The 16529-nt window shown below is 37.6% G+C and overlaps 1 protein-coding gene across 4 annotated transcripts in view; it reads left to right on the forward strand.

Annotated features, from left to right (window-relative positions):
- pcdh1b (protocadherin 1b) overlaps window positions 1-16529 on the forward strand; it is a 272809-nt gene that overhangs the window by 156730 nt on the left and 99550 nt on the right. For 3 of the 4 annotated variants that reach the window (XM_051918520.1, XM_051918521.1, XM_051918519.1), the window contains exon 5: window positions 11699-16515. The exons of the other annotated variant lie outside the window; for it this stretch is intronic. In XM_051918520.1, coding sequence (XP_051774480.1) covers window positions 11699-12108 — 410 coding nt within the window. In that variant the 3' untranslated portion in view covers window positions 12109-16515. Of the gene's footprint in view, window positions 1-11698; window positions 16516-16529 lie in introns of those variants that run through there. 4 annotated transcript variants of the gene reach the window in all.

The following is a 16529-nucleotide window of genomic DNA, read 5'->3' on the forward strand; positions in this document are numbered from 1 at the left end:
ATATGTCTGTGATTGGCTACAATGATCAGTGCTTCAAAAACATTGTAAATAGTCATCAATGACGCTCTTCACCAAGCGCTTACAAAGATACACACGGGAGCGTTTGAAAGCAGGTGTCTCTATCGCAGACCAGTCCACTGATAGACGCTTTCAAACGCTCCCATTTTCAAAACGCTTTCAAATTCAAACACTTCCGTGTGCTTTCAAATGCTCCCGTGCGTTGATCATTGTAGCCAATCACAGACATACTGTATCTGATGAGCACGTAAACACAATGGCCAATCAGAGGTGTTTATAAATCCGTTCAACAGCACTCAAAGCATCACATTTTTAAAATTTCAGTACTGATTGGTACCGAAGTCGGTATTTTTGACAACTCTTGTAGTATGAATGTGTGTAGTATGAATATAATTTGGACGTACTACATCCGTCATGTTGTCATTAACTGTCATTTACAAATCCTCTCCACTGAGCTCATGGGGTAGTAAAGTGTCTATTGGATGCACACTTTACAATCTGTCAGAAGTAGTAAGTCATGCGGGTACTTTTTGACTGCTGTTTTATAAGTACTGTGAATTCGGACTCGGACATACTACTCATTTCACATACTTTTTTTTTTTTTTGCCTACTACAGTACTGTAGTAAGGAATTAGGCAGTTTCTGGTGCAGTCAATGACTTTGAGTGATTCAATTAATCATTCATTAAACCGATTTGTGCAAAAATGCTGAATTATTCAGGAACAAAACATCACAGCTGTATGATGCTTGAAATGAGTTTAGTTTTTGTGTGTGGGAAAAATGAAATTTACTGCTAAACTACATCCAAATGATTTTTTTCAATGAGTCTGAATGGATTTTAAGTAGCCCTTCTTGCCATTCAGTAACATGCACAATACTGTCTGGAGTTATGTTCAAATACACTCATTATTAATCATTCCTTAGTCATCTAGTGAACTATATGATACATGCCATGCAGAGAATGAACAAGCAAGTCAGCAGTTTTGGACACAATATATGCATGAATGTGTAAAATGTTTCTGTTGCTGAGATTCTCTCATCCACATTGCGAGTTCAGCACTGCAGCGAGATGTCAAAATATACATGAGCAGAGCGAGGAAAAACTTTCAGTTGTCTGTCCTTTTTCCATACTGACAGCCTGTCAGTGACAGCTACTCTCAGTTGTTGCATGAGAAAGTCTCTTGGCATTGTGCTGATGCTTACATCATTACCATAGCAACCAATGTAGATATACAGCATGTTCACTAAGCTAAGCAAACGGATCCGGTTTCGCCACTTACAAAATGACAGTGCAAAGTCAGTCCCAAAGGCTAGTTTGTTGTAAACCAAAATAGGATCTCCTTAAAGCTATCTGACGTTTTGTCATTTTTTTTATATTTCTAGTTTTTATTTAATGTTTTAGTTTATTAAAGAAACATATATAGTAGCAACTACTGTATTTCAGCCGAAACTACGGTTACCATGATATATCTTTGTAAGGATTCCTCGTCTGTGTTCTGGAGCTTTTGAGTGCTCTATTGGGAAAGGCGAAGAAAGAGGAGGATACTGGGTTGCCAAATCAATATAAGGTGAATGTTTGGGATATATCGCAGCCCATGCATCCCTGACCTGCTAAGATAAGAGTAGCTTACTCTCTCTGGAGGATGGATAGATGTTGGTTCCCTAGATACAGAAGAATAGAACTCATGTGTGTGTGTGTATGAGAAAGTGTATAATATGTGCTGTGCTGCAGAAAAAAAAAGAGAGAGAAAAAGGCTCATCATGTCCAAAACCAGCATATGGTCTCTCTCAAAACAAGATGTCCGACAGCCATATGTTTGCATGCAGGTTACACACACACACACACACCATCACAAACACGTCACCCTTCTGGTGATCTAATCTCATATTCACACACCAACACTCTTTGTAAGTGTGCCCGAAGCTGCCTATGGTTTCAGGACTCTTTTGCACTCTCTTTTCAACAGACACATATGCTTGCAGTTTTTCAGGGTTTTTTTTTTTTTTTTTTTTTAGCAAGGGCACCAGGGCTCAGGGTAGGCAGTGCAGTGACATTTTGTCATTCTGAATGACCCCACCTCTGACCTCATACGTGACCCCTTCTCCTTTGAGGCTTCTGGCCGACAGAAAGAAAGACAGCACTGCAAAAACATACTCAGCAATATGACACTCAACAATAACCACTCGATTCAATCTCGATGTGTGTATATGTGTGCGCTAGTATGAGTAAATGAGCATCTTTTTGCAGGCGTTCGTCAGCTCTCGCCTCCTAACCCTTCTCTTTTCCTCTCTTATCTGTCATGGTGTGTAACACCGTGTCTACACTAGAAGCTAGCGATGATGTGTTGTGATGCCTTGTGCCACAACGCTTTGAGTCCCTCTGCACTAGAAGTGTCAAAGCTGTGTATGCTTATGGTTAGAAACAACAGATGATATATACTATATATTTAATTAGTAGGTCAGATTCATCCCAAGGTGACATTGATGTAATATTAATGAGGTATTTAAATATATAATGAACTAAATTTATGAAAAATAAAGAAAAAAACAATAATATTTATAAAAAAATGTATTACTTATAGCTGGTAATGTAACTTCAGTTTCATAAGCTATAAAATGTTAATCTAATTTAAATCTTAAATTGATAGTTCACCCAAAAATAGGGTGACCAGACGTCCTGTTTTTCAGCTCTATTTTTAGTGTCCCGACTTATTATGAAAAAATCATGTTTTGTCCCACATTTCTTCTTTCCTAAATTGTCTTTGCTAGGTGATCGTAAAATCGAGACACGCGAGAATAGCCTAATCAAAGGTAGCCAATCTCGTCATAGTATATTTTGGAGAACAAAATTAACATCCAATCATAATTCGTTTACTTGCAGCTATAGTAAAGGCGGGATATTAGAGAGCACGGAGATCAAGTCAGACACGAAGATATCAAAGAAGCATCTGTGCATTTAACAAGGATCTCCAAAAAGAGTTTATCAAGTTATTATGCGCAGTAAGGTGTGAAAAAGAATGACACACACCAGAAGCACTCTCTCAACGTGTGATCCTGAATTTTGTTCTCCATTATTTCCACCATGAGAAATCTGGTCACCCTACCAAAAAGTGAAAATTCAGTCATTACTTCCTTACTATTTGATACAATGCACTAATTGTGTACATACATGTTTTTACATTGTACTCATGTTAAAACAACTGCATATAATTACATATGTAATTCATTTCTGTAATTACATCTGTTATTACACTGTTGACCTTTCACAAACCTCTCCCTAACCTTACCCGTTTCCAACTTCAATAGCACGTGTTTTGCAAAACAACACGGACACAATAAGTACATTGTACTTTTTTTTTTTTTTTTCATAAAAGTGCATAGTATTTAAAGACACCTAATATAAAGTGTGACCAAAGATATTTTGAGAAAGGACTTAATGTTTTGTGTGTCATCAAAGTCATCAAAAAAAGTCAATGGTGGCCAAAACTGTCTTCACAATCTTCTTGTGGTCTGCAGAATAAAGTAAGTCACACAGGTCTGAAACGACATGACATGAGGGTGAGTGAAATATGTGTGTGTGATGTGTGTTTAAAGTGTGAGCCGCCAGGGAAAAACACATCTGCAAAAATGACTAACAACCCTTCAGTGTCTCTAAACTCCTGCCTCTTTGCATTGAATAGATAACTAGGATTATTACCATTCATTTGAGATGTCTATTAAAAATATTCTGTTATTCAGTTGTTGTTGTTGTTGTTGTTGTTGTTGTTGTTTGTTTTGCTTTGGGGTGTTTTTTTCCACTGTTTTTGGTGGCTTTTTTGGGGGGTTGTTCTAATATTGTAAATTCTGAAATGATTTTCTCTCTCACTCACGTTCTCTGGGAATCAGACAATGATATTTACTGGGAATAAGTTCAATCGTTTTGTTTAGTTGGAAGGAAAATTCTAGATATTGAAGGATATTCATCCCCATTCTGCGTTCTCATCCCCCTGCCCTTATCCCATGTTAGAATATGAATTACCCCAAACCATAAATATCGCTGTTCTTTTCAAAGAGAAATCGAAGGTGTCTAATGATGGCAGATAAGGCAGAATATCTCTCCCTCAACACAAAGTTTGTGAGCATGCGTGAATGTGTGTACTTGTTTCTCCTAAATTAAAGTCCGCTGCTGTCCTCAAAAAATCAGCTTGTCTCAGTTATGCGGTTCTCTCTCGACTGTGGTCCTAAAAGCTTATTGAGACGGGAGAGAGCGTAGGCCTGAAGGCAGCTCGCTCCAGCCATACATTTACTCACTTTTGTTGCATGATTGAAGTTTCCCTCCACTGATTTCTGGAGAGAGAACAGAGAGAGAGAGAGAGAGGCTCTTTCCTTGAAAAAAAATTCTCTCTCATTCTTTCTTCTGTGTCCCTCAGTTCTTCTTCATTAATAATGAAAATGATTTTGTGCAGCATAGCATTTGGCTTTGAGTCTGTTTCTTGTGAGATCTGATTTTTCAGCGCTCTCGATTAAAGATTTTTCTTCTTTTTAGTAGGCCTGTCAATTTAGTGTAATAATTTAGTGTAATAATGATGATTAATTAGACCATGATTAAAATAAATAATAATGTTATGGCCCCTATGTAAATTCCGCATATGGAATTTTCCTACTATTGGAACGATTCATGTTTTTGCGTGTCCACAATGAGAGCCGGAATGATTATTTGTGATTAATTTGATTAATTTATCAGCATATCATGTAATTAATTCAATTAAAAATTCTACATGATCGACAGCTCTACTTTTTAGTCACATGTATAGGTCTCCAGTCTTCAGTGTCACATGATCCTTCAGAAATCATTCTAATATGCTGATTTGGTGAAGAAAAAACAAAACAAAAAAACTTTCTGACATATTGGTCTGCTTTCCTTTTAAGTATGTCATCAAGGCAAAAATGACAGTTCAGTTTTATAGCGATGACATTCTCCAGTTTAGAACATAGTGGCTGACGTTTTGTTCAGAATACGTAAATGTAAGCGAAAATGCAAAGTTTAGGGTTCATAACTTCAGAATTGGATTCATTTGGATTGGCGAAAATTAGTGCATGTACACCCACCTATTGTGTATTGCTACATACTGTAAATGAGCAATACAAAAAAAAAAAAAAATATGGTAAGAAAGAAGGCAGGAAAAGACAATGAAAAGTGTGGGAGGCTGTACTAATGGCAGACTTTTATATTTATAGCTGTGTTCCTCTCCCCTTCTGTCAAAAGTCATTTAGACATAGGCTATAATTACAGTTATTCATTTTCCATGGCACAATGAAACTTGGAATAGAGCATGGTTCATTGAAATACTCTTGTTACAAAAATCAACTCAGACCAATCTTATAATGCCTATCACACCTCCAAAATTGAACTGGAGTCTGGTCGCACTTGTCAGCGGACTGGCTAATTTCATTAGACTTGTCCAATCAGTCTGGATTCCTGTACAGTGATTAAGTCTTATTCTAGCTGAAAACAAGGTTTTGGATGGTGAATCACTACTTGCAGTGGAGCGGAATCCAAGAATGGACTACAGTTTGTACCAAAGCATTCTCAAATCAACACTTATGTAAGTTCACTGCAATTTTTATGAAGACTTTGGGTGCTGTGACGGCATGGACATTGATCAGTTGAGTTTGATCCCTTTTTCATCTATCCATTTGTCTGTATCCAACTTACAGAGGGCTTTTGTGCTCTCTTTTCTTCTTCACAGGCAGTTATTTAGGCCTGCAGCACAATCAAACACTACACCCTTGTTTCATCTTCAATGATTCAGTTTGTGCACAGACAAACTCAACTTTAAAACATTCATGAGTGGAAGATGTTATGCAGCTTATCCTAGTTGATTTAGCCGCGGGCTACAGCCTTTCTCCATGTGCTTATCTTCCTAAGCCAGGAGGAGATTCTATGCAGCTGATGCATACTGAAACACAGTGTGCCAACATGTGGAGGATTGCAAAATGACACACGTCGCTCCCTCCTTCCCTCGGCTGGCAGAATCGGGAGAGCAAATTTGGTCAGCGGGCGAGGACATTGATTTTTGCGGATCAGATAAGTTCCGTGTTTAACAGATGTAGGCCAATGGGACACGGTCCAAACGATGGCACTCTCTGACTCTGCTCAGAACTCATTTAGCCCGTAAGTGAATCTTTGGCAAAGAGGATGCGTCGTTCTGGCAAACACCATTGTGGAACGTTTGCACAAAAAAATGCTGCAGAGGTTTAAACGGCTCCTCTGAGCCAGTGAGAGTGGTGGAAAAGAACAGGACGTCGCGCAAAAAGGGCCATGTCTATGAAATATTTAATGTTTGAAATCCCTCAATCCTCCTGCAGTTAAGTGATAGGAGTAGAATTTATTTGGGCTTCTATGAATGAACTCAGTAACCTGATCTGCTTTCGAAAGATATTTATTCTCACATTATTGAAGGTCGCAAACGGTATATGCCTGGCAGGCTTTGGCCATTGTGTAGCCATGGCTGTATTGACATACAATGCTGCATGGAGCATGAACAAGCCTGATGTACACCACATAATTTTATGATATATAAGAATGAACCAATCACAGAAGAACTTTACTGTAAATGCCTCTTGGGCTCCTGCACCCCAAAATAAAAATGATTTACTCACCCTCATGTCATGTTTGAAGAAAGTTTAAGAGAATAGTTCTATGGATAACTATTTTTATCCATAAAATGAGTCAGTGGGGTTCAAAACAGTAGTGTCCTCATCGATTTTCTTTCTATGGACAAAAACAAAAAAAAAGCAAATAATGACAGAATTTTCATTTTCAGTGTTACCAACACTATATTTGCATTGTTTTAAGGGTAGGTTTAGGGTAGGGGTAAGTAAGGACATTAATAAAGTCTCAAACCACATGAATATGATGCTGGTAGCACAGTCTGATAAGTTGCATTTTTCGCTGTCGAATTGTGATACCTGCTGTTTTAATGGGATTTAGCAAAATCTGAGCTTGTAGCACAGAACACCAGCAGCATTGAGTTCTCTTTCGCCCTTGAAAGGACAAAAACACACCAAATTATGCCAAAATGCCCGTTTTGTCAAGTATCCTCATAAGCACAACCTAAAATAATAGCAATAATCAGATAACAATAATCAGAACAGAAAAGGAAAGAAAAATATAAGTATGAAACAAACATAAATTATTGTAGCATTCATTATAAACAACATTTATTATAAACGGCAAACCTAAACAAATATATTCAAAGTGAAACATATGGGCTCACATAGCTCTCTCATTTGGCATTATATCAGTCACTTTAAAATACAGTAAAAAAAAATAAATAAATAAAATAAAAAACATGATTTATATTCCAGAAAATAGGTATTACACTGTTCACCCAGTGCATTTTTTTGTTATGTAGTACAGCATGTATTGAAACTGGCAATGGAACAAGTCTAAATTTAAACCTTCATCAATACATTGACGCCATGAGCAAACCACCAGCTAAGTGGGAATGTTTGAATGTAGAGCAGGACTTGGATGCCTGACCCAATCATTAGATTCCCAAATGAATATCTATTGGATCAGTCTTGCTCTGTGTTAAATGTTATATTCTAGTTTAATAAGGGAAGGTTGTGTGACTGTATTGACAGTTTTTGATAGCCCTAAACCCTGAAATTGCATATTTAAATGTGCATAAATAAGAAGCTTCATATGAAAATAACATTTTCAGAGCGAAATGCATACATGATAAGCTCTAGTGACATTGTGCTGTATGCAAGACAACAGCATTTCTGCATATCTTGCTTGTGTTTCACTCTTGTGGTTACTCACTAATGTATCTCTTTAGTGCTGTGGCTACTGGCTATCTTTTATGCTTGGTGCCATTTGAAAGTGCAAAGCCTCTTTCTCGTTCTCCTGCTGTGTCCACCCTCACGTTATTCTGAGCTGCTGTTAACCCAGCCAGGAGTAACAGCACTGCTTATGGACTTTTTGTACCTCATCTGTCTAATGTAATTGCACTCTTATAGGCACTGCTTATAGGCACTCTGATTGTATGCTAATTTCCTGGTATTGCACTTGACTCATCAATAATACAATACCTATGAAATATAATTCCTAATAATATAATATAGAGAATACAATAATATTATTAGAAATATATCATTTAAGTACATTTTATTATTAAATAAACATACATAACCTATAATAAACTTCCTCTAAAAAATATTCACTTTATTTTGGTTCACCCCTTTTTCCTTTTTTGGATTTTTAACAGGAATCCCCCATAACTTTTTCACCTTTTATTCCTTTTCAAGCCGTTACTTCATGTTTTACTTTACACATTTCCCCCCTTCTTCTATCCTCTCAAAAGCAGCGTGTCGGTTAATTAATAGCTGGCTAATTTAATTTTCCTAAAAGCAATAACTTGTTTAAGCACGAATAAAGAGTGACAAGGCAAAGTTCTAATCTGCCCAAAGTTTAATTAGTCTCAGCGAGGTTTGCATACAAGCAGACGTGGGGTCAGGGGGAGAGGACACCCGAGCGAAAGGCAATGGAACGAAGAGTTTGGAAGGGTAGCGCACAGGCGAGGTGGTGGTGGTGGTGGTGGTGGGAGGGGGCTCCATCAACTCTGCCTGTCTGCTTCCATCCGTGCACATGGGATCAGCAAGGGATTGTGGGAAAGTTGGAGTGTTGGTGTTAACTGTCAAATAAAGGCTGGTTTTCCCACTGCTATCCTCCATACCTGTCACCCAGGGCAACCTGAGTGTTGTGGCCTGAGCGGTTGGCTCCCTTGGGTGGCTTTAAGGCACAGCCAAAGCTGAAAATCAATTGGCTAAAACTGTTATGGAATGAAGTGAAGAGGCTGCATATATTAAGGATTCGCTTAGAGGGCCCTGGGGTAAATGAACAATGAGCTATTGACTACAGCACTGCTCATTTACAATGACTGCACTTCCCACATGGACTGGAGACCATAACAATAATGATAATAATAATTTTAAATAAATGTAAATGACTTCTTTATATTATTATGATTATTATGTATTATATTATTAGTGAATAAATTAATAAATAAATAATTACACATCCAAAATGTACTTAAGGACAAATTTATTATTACTATGTATATTATATATATATATATATATATATATATATGTATATATATGTATATGTATATGTGTGTATATATATATATATGTTTTTTTTTTTTTAATAATATTTTATTTGATTCAACATAGAATTTATTACACATGAACTTTTCGACCGTGAGGTTGAGTAAATGATGAATGAAATTTCATTTTTGGTTGAACTATACTTTTATTTATTTTTTATTTTTTTTATTAATATGGAAATATGAAATTATTTTTTAAATAAAATTAGACTCTACATAAGTTTTGCTTTGTCTTCATAGTTTCATTTGCAAAATTTAACAAAACAGGCAATGCTGTGTTTTAAATAACACAAACTTCTTATTTACCAAACTGTATAAAATCAGTAGACTATCACATTTGCACTCGTTATATTTTGGACAAAAACAGCATTCGTGTAATATTGCACTCCGTTACTCATATATGATCTAAATATGAGACAAATACTCCCCAAAATCTTGAATATTAGGGACTTTCTGACTGCATTCTTTAAGCTCCATCATGCAGTGAGTTGGTGCCCTGCATCATATTAGTCACCATCAAATGTGTGAAATGTCAGATGACCTACATAGGTCTGGGGTGGTGCAAGTGCGTTAAATGCATTAAAAATTTTAACACACTATTTTTACCTTAATAAACTAATCTAATTAATGCGTTAAATCGACAGCCCTAATACATACATTATATATGTGTATATATAGTCTATCTTGAATATACATAAACTGCATAAATTAGAAGCTAAATGGGAAATAATTGCCTCTGATTGATAGCAAAAGGTTAGTACAGTGGATACTGAATAATAGCTTTGAATTTTTTCATCCCCTAATACACACGAAAAGCTTATTCTTATTCATCACTGTCATTTTGATCAAATCATTATGACTCTTTCATATGAAAATCTTCCACCTGCATGTCAAATAGGAATTCTTACCTACAATGAAATGGTCAAATGGACATTTTGACAGCTGCACAATTGGACATGGAATCAGAAAACAGCTTGAACCTTGTATGTATATTTCCATCCACATCACACCCCAGGGGCGCGACAGTTGAATGAAAATGACATGAAGCAAATCTCTTGTGCCAGCCCTCCATCACAGAAGAGATGAGCAGAGAAAACGCAAGGAGCCCAGTCTTAACACATCTTTCCTCTTTACATTAGACAGCACCAAATGTCAGATACTCATCTGGAAATAATTTCCATTCTATTATGGTGACAAGGGGCCAGCGGAATCTAATTAGCTGAAAAAAAGTGCTAGAGAGCCGGATTGGGAGTGATTGGTGATAGGGGCAGTGGTGCAGGGCCAGCTCTCCAGCCTTCAGGCTCAGCGGGAACACTCTTGAGGTTAACTCCAACTCGAAAGGAGATAAGAAAAGGAGAGAGAGGGATTCAGGTGCCGTGTGCCAGAGACAGAGGTCTCTCTTGGTCTGTCAGAGCCCAAACTTTGAATATTCTTCCCTGAGTGATAGTAAAAAAGAAATATAAGATCTAAGAGCAAAAAAGGGGGCAAATATAGTTTGTCTCTCAGTATTTTATTGCTATCTATCTATCTATCTATCTATCTATTAGCAAAAAGTGTAGAATGTGTGAATGAAAAAAGAGAATCGTTTCTTAAAGTGTGTTCTGTGATAGTCCAATATGAGGGACAAAATAATGGCATCCACTGCCTCAAATCACAGGCCTTTCATAGAGCTCAGACATTTCAGAAAATAAATGTTTCCCCTCGAGAACTCGCCATTCTGCCTGCCCCCTTTTCACATGCACACTATCAAACTAATCTAATGTCACTTTCAGAGGAAAGGTTAGGCTCAGTTTTTGCATTTATATTTTCCAGACAGAGAGTTTGACCTTTGCAGATCAGTTATTTTCTCTTCTTGTGATGCCATCCTGCTTCAACAACCTTTTATAGTGAAGATTAGCATTCATTACACTGATTGGTTACAGTGAACAATAGTGAGAATAGGCTGTAGAGTTGTTTGTGCAGCTTTGATTGACTACAAAAGCTTCATCATAAAACTGTGATGATCTCAATTATGCTTTTCAATAGTAAGGTTTCTGTTTAATTTGTCGTTTGAAAGGGTTCAGTCAATGAATTCTGTTTAATGCTGACTTTAATGACGTTCTTGCTAGGGTGACCAGATTTCTCATGGTGCAATATGGGACGGGATGGACAAATGCTTTGAAACGATATGTATTGTGAAAAGCAGCATACAAATAAATGTGAATTGGATTGAATTAAAATGAATTCTTCTGCCAATGTGGATGGGATTTCATATTACTGTAAAAATACTCTTATTCTACTTATTCGTTGACACCACAACAAAGCAAGACCAGTGTAATTCGATTTCAAAAAATACGGCACAGTGTATCCTGATTCCCAAAAAAAATTACCCTTATTAGTTTGTTCCTTTTAGTGAATCAAAAGCATATAGCGCAACCAGTGTATTCTGAATCGTGAAGTGACTCTTATGAGTAAACACCAACTTTCCCACAAATTGTTTTAAATGTATTAAAATTACCTCATGGTTCTGTTCTCTTTTCTTCTAGATCTGAGGCCTCTACCTGATGTGGCTATGACAGGAAAATGCACCCGCGAGTGTACGGAATACGGCCACTCGGATTCCTGCTGGATGCCCGGACAGCCCTCACCCAACCGCACCAAGAGTGCCAAGAGTGGGCCCAAGCTCTCCACCTTCGTGCCTTACCAGGAGAGGGAGGGTCAGGAGCGTCTGATGGCTGACAGCAGCTCTAAGCCTCACGGAGAAGAGCGGAGCGGAGGCGGGAGCAACAAAGTGGCCAGCATTCGCTTTTTGCCTCCCTACACTAGTGCCTATTCTACAGGCGGTGACTCCGGCAAGGACTGCCCCCGGGAGGAGATCCCCCTGAGTCAGACAGCCGATTACGTCCCTGCCACTACACCCTCCAGCCAAGGCTCCAAAAGAGAAATCTACCTGTGATTCATCTGTCATCTGCCTAGGTTCGATTCCACATTTGATACAATTTACTTGTGATCATCAATGCCTGTGAGAGGATCAAAAGGCCTCGTTTTCAGAACACCTGCTAATTCTACTACACCACCAGACCCCGATTTACACAGACGTCTCGACGTGTATCTCCAATCCCCTCATCCATAATCCTAATGGCTGACACAAAACAGCTAGAGACCTTCTTTAAAACCCTTGGGGTTTATACAACCCTGCACGTTGTTAGAGGCTCTGGAAGCCGAATAGATATGAATGAAGAGAATAATCAGAAAAAACAAAAAAACAAAAAAGAAAACAATTTTGTGAATATCCCCATGTAAACATCTAATGAAAGAATGTAAGGACAATTTTTAAGTGAACTTTGTGATAATTTAATGTCAAGGTTATATTCCTATTTGATTCAGATTTTTGTTTGTTTTTATATATATATATATATATATATATTACATATGATCAGACTGTAGTTATGATTACCTAAAAGCATATACACTGTCCTACACATCCAAATAGTACCTTTTTTTTTTCCCCTATGTGTGTGTGTATCTCTACTAAGACCTCGAGCCAGAAGAACTGGCAAACCAAATACTGGCAATCCAAGAGGGACATACATTCGTTGTAAACGTAACTGAAGAGAAAACATATTCACCTTTCTTAAAGCACTGAAGGGTAATTGTTTCTTACATTTGTCTTTTTTCATAGGAAACTCTTTTCTTAATGTACAGCCACAGTGATGTAAATACTACACGTCTGGCGGAACAGTTTTGATTTATGATTTAGCTGTACAGACCCTCGTAGCTGCGGCTTCCTTCTGTTGATGGTAGTCGAAGGAACATTGCTCAGAGGATTTGCCTCTCTGTCGGTAAAAGAAGGACAACAGTTTTGGACTACAGAATGCTAAAGATAATCCACAGTACGAGCCTCCGCCGCCGTTAAACTTTATGGGACTCAAGTGAACATGGAATTTGGGGCAAAATTCAACGGAAACAAATGGATTACAGCAGGTTTGCATGATGCCATTTGTCATTTCGGACAAATTTGACGGGCTTCATCGGCTCCCATAGGAAGCTCTCCCAGTGACTCTTTCTCTGTAATACTCCTTTACTTCATAAGAAGACTATGTACAAGGAGGCTTTAGGTGAGTTGCCCTCTGGAAGAGCTTTGTTCAACCCATCCAATCCATAGGAAGGAGCAACAAAAACAAAAAGAAAAAAAAAATTAACTGTCCATGTGCTGTGCAATAGCCTACTCGTTTGCGGACGTGTCAAACTCTGTTGTGTAGATGTGTGGTTTTGTCAGAGATTTTTGCTCTGCTCTATGGTGGGTCTGACCCTGTCAAAATGAATGCTCACAAGAGATAGACGAGTTCAAAAATCATGACAGCAGAACATTTCTCTCGTGTTTGACCACATTAAAGTTGTATTCAACAAATCCAGTATATTCTAGAACATCTGAGATTCTGTTTTAAGTGTGCTTTGAGCATATGACTCCTGCAGTGAGCTTAGAAACGTCTAAATTGTGCTAACCTATTACCACAAAGTCACAATGGCACTAGCCTAACCAGGGTGCTTTTGTTGGAAATGCTTATTTCCGCAACTAAAAGCAATGTCTTTCAGAAAGAAATTACAGGAAGTTCATTTAGTGCCATTATTAATAGCGGCTGACGGTAACAGGGATTGCATCAGTTGCGATGCAGATCAGCAAAAGCTATAATGAGTATTCGAGGCCTGAGCTACACACGCTAAGTGCACTATAATTTACACCATGTCACACAGCTAAGTCGCCACTTAAAACCGACTCAAGTGATTTTGGCGTTAACTCTGTAGGTGTTGATTCAACATTTTCAGAGCTCTGTGCTTTGGGTTCAATATTTGATAAAGTCTCCTTTAAAGATAAACAAAAGTAACAGACAAAACGACCCAACGCTTGACCCCCTTATTTGAACACTGGCAGACCAAACACTCGAGTGACTAAGTAAATAAGACGTATTTCCAGTTTGACTGGGTCTTTGGTCCTTGTGTGCCGTGAGAACACCTTTGAACAAGCATTGTTGAGCTTGTCGCAGACCTGAGGAGATAACCATTGTACTTCATTGTACACGTTTAACTTCCTGTTCTTTTAATCATCGCAGCAACTACTGACCTTAGAGCTGTTTTCTGCAGTGACAAACAGAAGCTGCTCAGGCTGCATGAACCCCAAATGCTGCATGACAGTTAGACAGTCTCTCACTCCCACTGGGAAAACCTGGAGTTTATCCCCGGAGAGCAACTGTCACAGATACTGATAGGTCAAATCACTCGGAGTGTGTGTGTGAATGTGTGCGTCTTTGCACACCTCTGTAACTGTGTAGATACACGGAGGGATCCGCTCACTGCCTTTAAACAAGGAATTTTTAAGCTCTTCACATTAATTTTTGATTTTTTCTAGGATTTTCAACGGCCAAATTGTGTTGTGGCATCTCATTGAATAAAATGGCTCTTGCTGTGCGAAACATTGGACAGCGGTGCAGAGAATCTGATGGAAAACAAATAACATGTCTTATACACTGGGCGTAAAAATTGTCATAGGGCGGAAAGCAAGAAAGAGAAACAATGTATGAGGGGGAAAATGGTCCAGTGTTATAATCCTGCATTTGTAGCTGTTTGTTTGTTATTTGACAGCAATATATTTTACTCATGTGTGGGATTCAGTCATTTTTTTTTTGTTTATTTGGAACTTATTTGGACAGTTTCTTAAGTCAAACTGTGTTAAATGAAGTCTGAATGAATCTCTGGCTCAACCATGTTTAACCAGTCTGTCTTTATTTTATTTTGAACTATTGAAGTACTGTTATATCATTCCAAACATAATCTCTAATTAGTTATTTTAAAGCTAATTTAAGTTACATTCCACACAACCCTGTTAAGCAGTTTTGTTATCAGCAATACAAATTTGTTCTGCTTTCACACTTTCACACTCTTAAAGCATAATTGACAATAGTTATTTGTTATATACATATACATGTTGATTTTTTTTTTTTATGATGATGTCTAATGCAGCACAGTGATGGACAAATAATGTGAACAATCACCTTTTTTGTACTTAAAACAGATACTTTCCACACCATCCTTGTTTTCTTCAGGCTTTTGTCCACTTTATGACCATGCCCAAATGGAATCTTCATGTCTTGCTTTGATTTTTGAAGGAAAAAAATCTGCTTAATGGATTTGAACATGGTAAAATGGGTTAAATAGAGCTTAATCGGTAGCTGAAAGCGCTATCAAATTAGCCATATATTTATTAAACGAACACACAAGGGGTGGTGGATGTGTATGGCTTTTTAAATAATGGGCGTTCCATTTCTGTGAAAATCTATGGCGCTTTCTGCCGGCACAGATTCCGTGTGGGCCTGCTCATGACTGATGTTCAATTTCATCCTACTGTAAGCTCTATTTCATTTGTGCTGAATCGTGTATTTGATTACATGGAAATCAATCAAATCCAATGTGACTTAAGAATCAGTTCTTTGTCTGACACATGGACTCATTTTGGAGCAGAGCCACCCGCTGCATTTGTCCAGGTATTAGGAGTTATGAACGAACATGTCATCGTGTTGTAATGTCACCATGCATAATGAGGCTCACCATGCATCTCTGCACATGATAGAAGTAGAGAGTAAACAGCATTATTCTACCCCTCGAAAAAGATTAAAAACGAAATCAGTAATTTATTTTGTGAAGCGGTGGCTGAGTGGCTTTATTACTATGACTTTGGCTCTGAAATGAACCGATAGCGCTTTAGCGGTTTGTGGGCGTCTGCCTTCATATGATCTCGATATTAAAACCAGAACAGCCACCATTTAAATAGATAATTACAGGAAGTACAACTTTGTAGCCTAAGTGTTGGTTATATTTATATTGAAACGCTTGTGATGCCTTGTTTTCTTTGTACAGTTTTATGTACATGCTAATAATGTGGCTTTTTAAAAAAAAGAGAGAACAAAAAAAGAACATGTTGAAAGACAAATTGAAATTGTAAAATATTTTTAAAAGTAGAATATGTTAGGATGAGAGTGGTTGGGGGCACAAAGTCGGAGTGCCTGTGTCTAAAATGTCAGCAGTAACCATTCACTGGCTTCTAGTCTATTTTCTAGTTTTACTGTCTCTTTTTATGAGTATTATTTTTTTTCCTGAGTTAATGTTATTTGCAAAACAGTGGCTTTGAAGAGTTTTAGCCCTTATTTGTTCCATTATGTTCTTATCAATATCCGCATGTTAAACACAATGAGGAAGAAAAAAAGAGAAAAAAAAAAGTTGTCTTTTATTTTTGCTGCGCAAATCAAAGAAATAATATCTTGTAAGTACTCCTTCCTTATAGCTTTACAATAAAATACATTCTGTAAAACTCTGTCCTTCATC

This window comes from Ctenopharyngodon idella, chromosome 14 (assembly GCF_019924925.1).
Source record: "Ctenopharyngodon idella isolate HZGC_01 chromosome 14, HZGC01, whole genome shotgun sequence".
Lineage (NCBI taxonomy): Eukaryota > Metazoa > Chordata > Actinopteri > Cypriniformes > Xenocyprididae > Ctenopharyngodon > Ctenopharyngodon idella.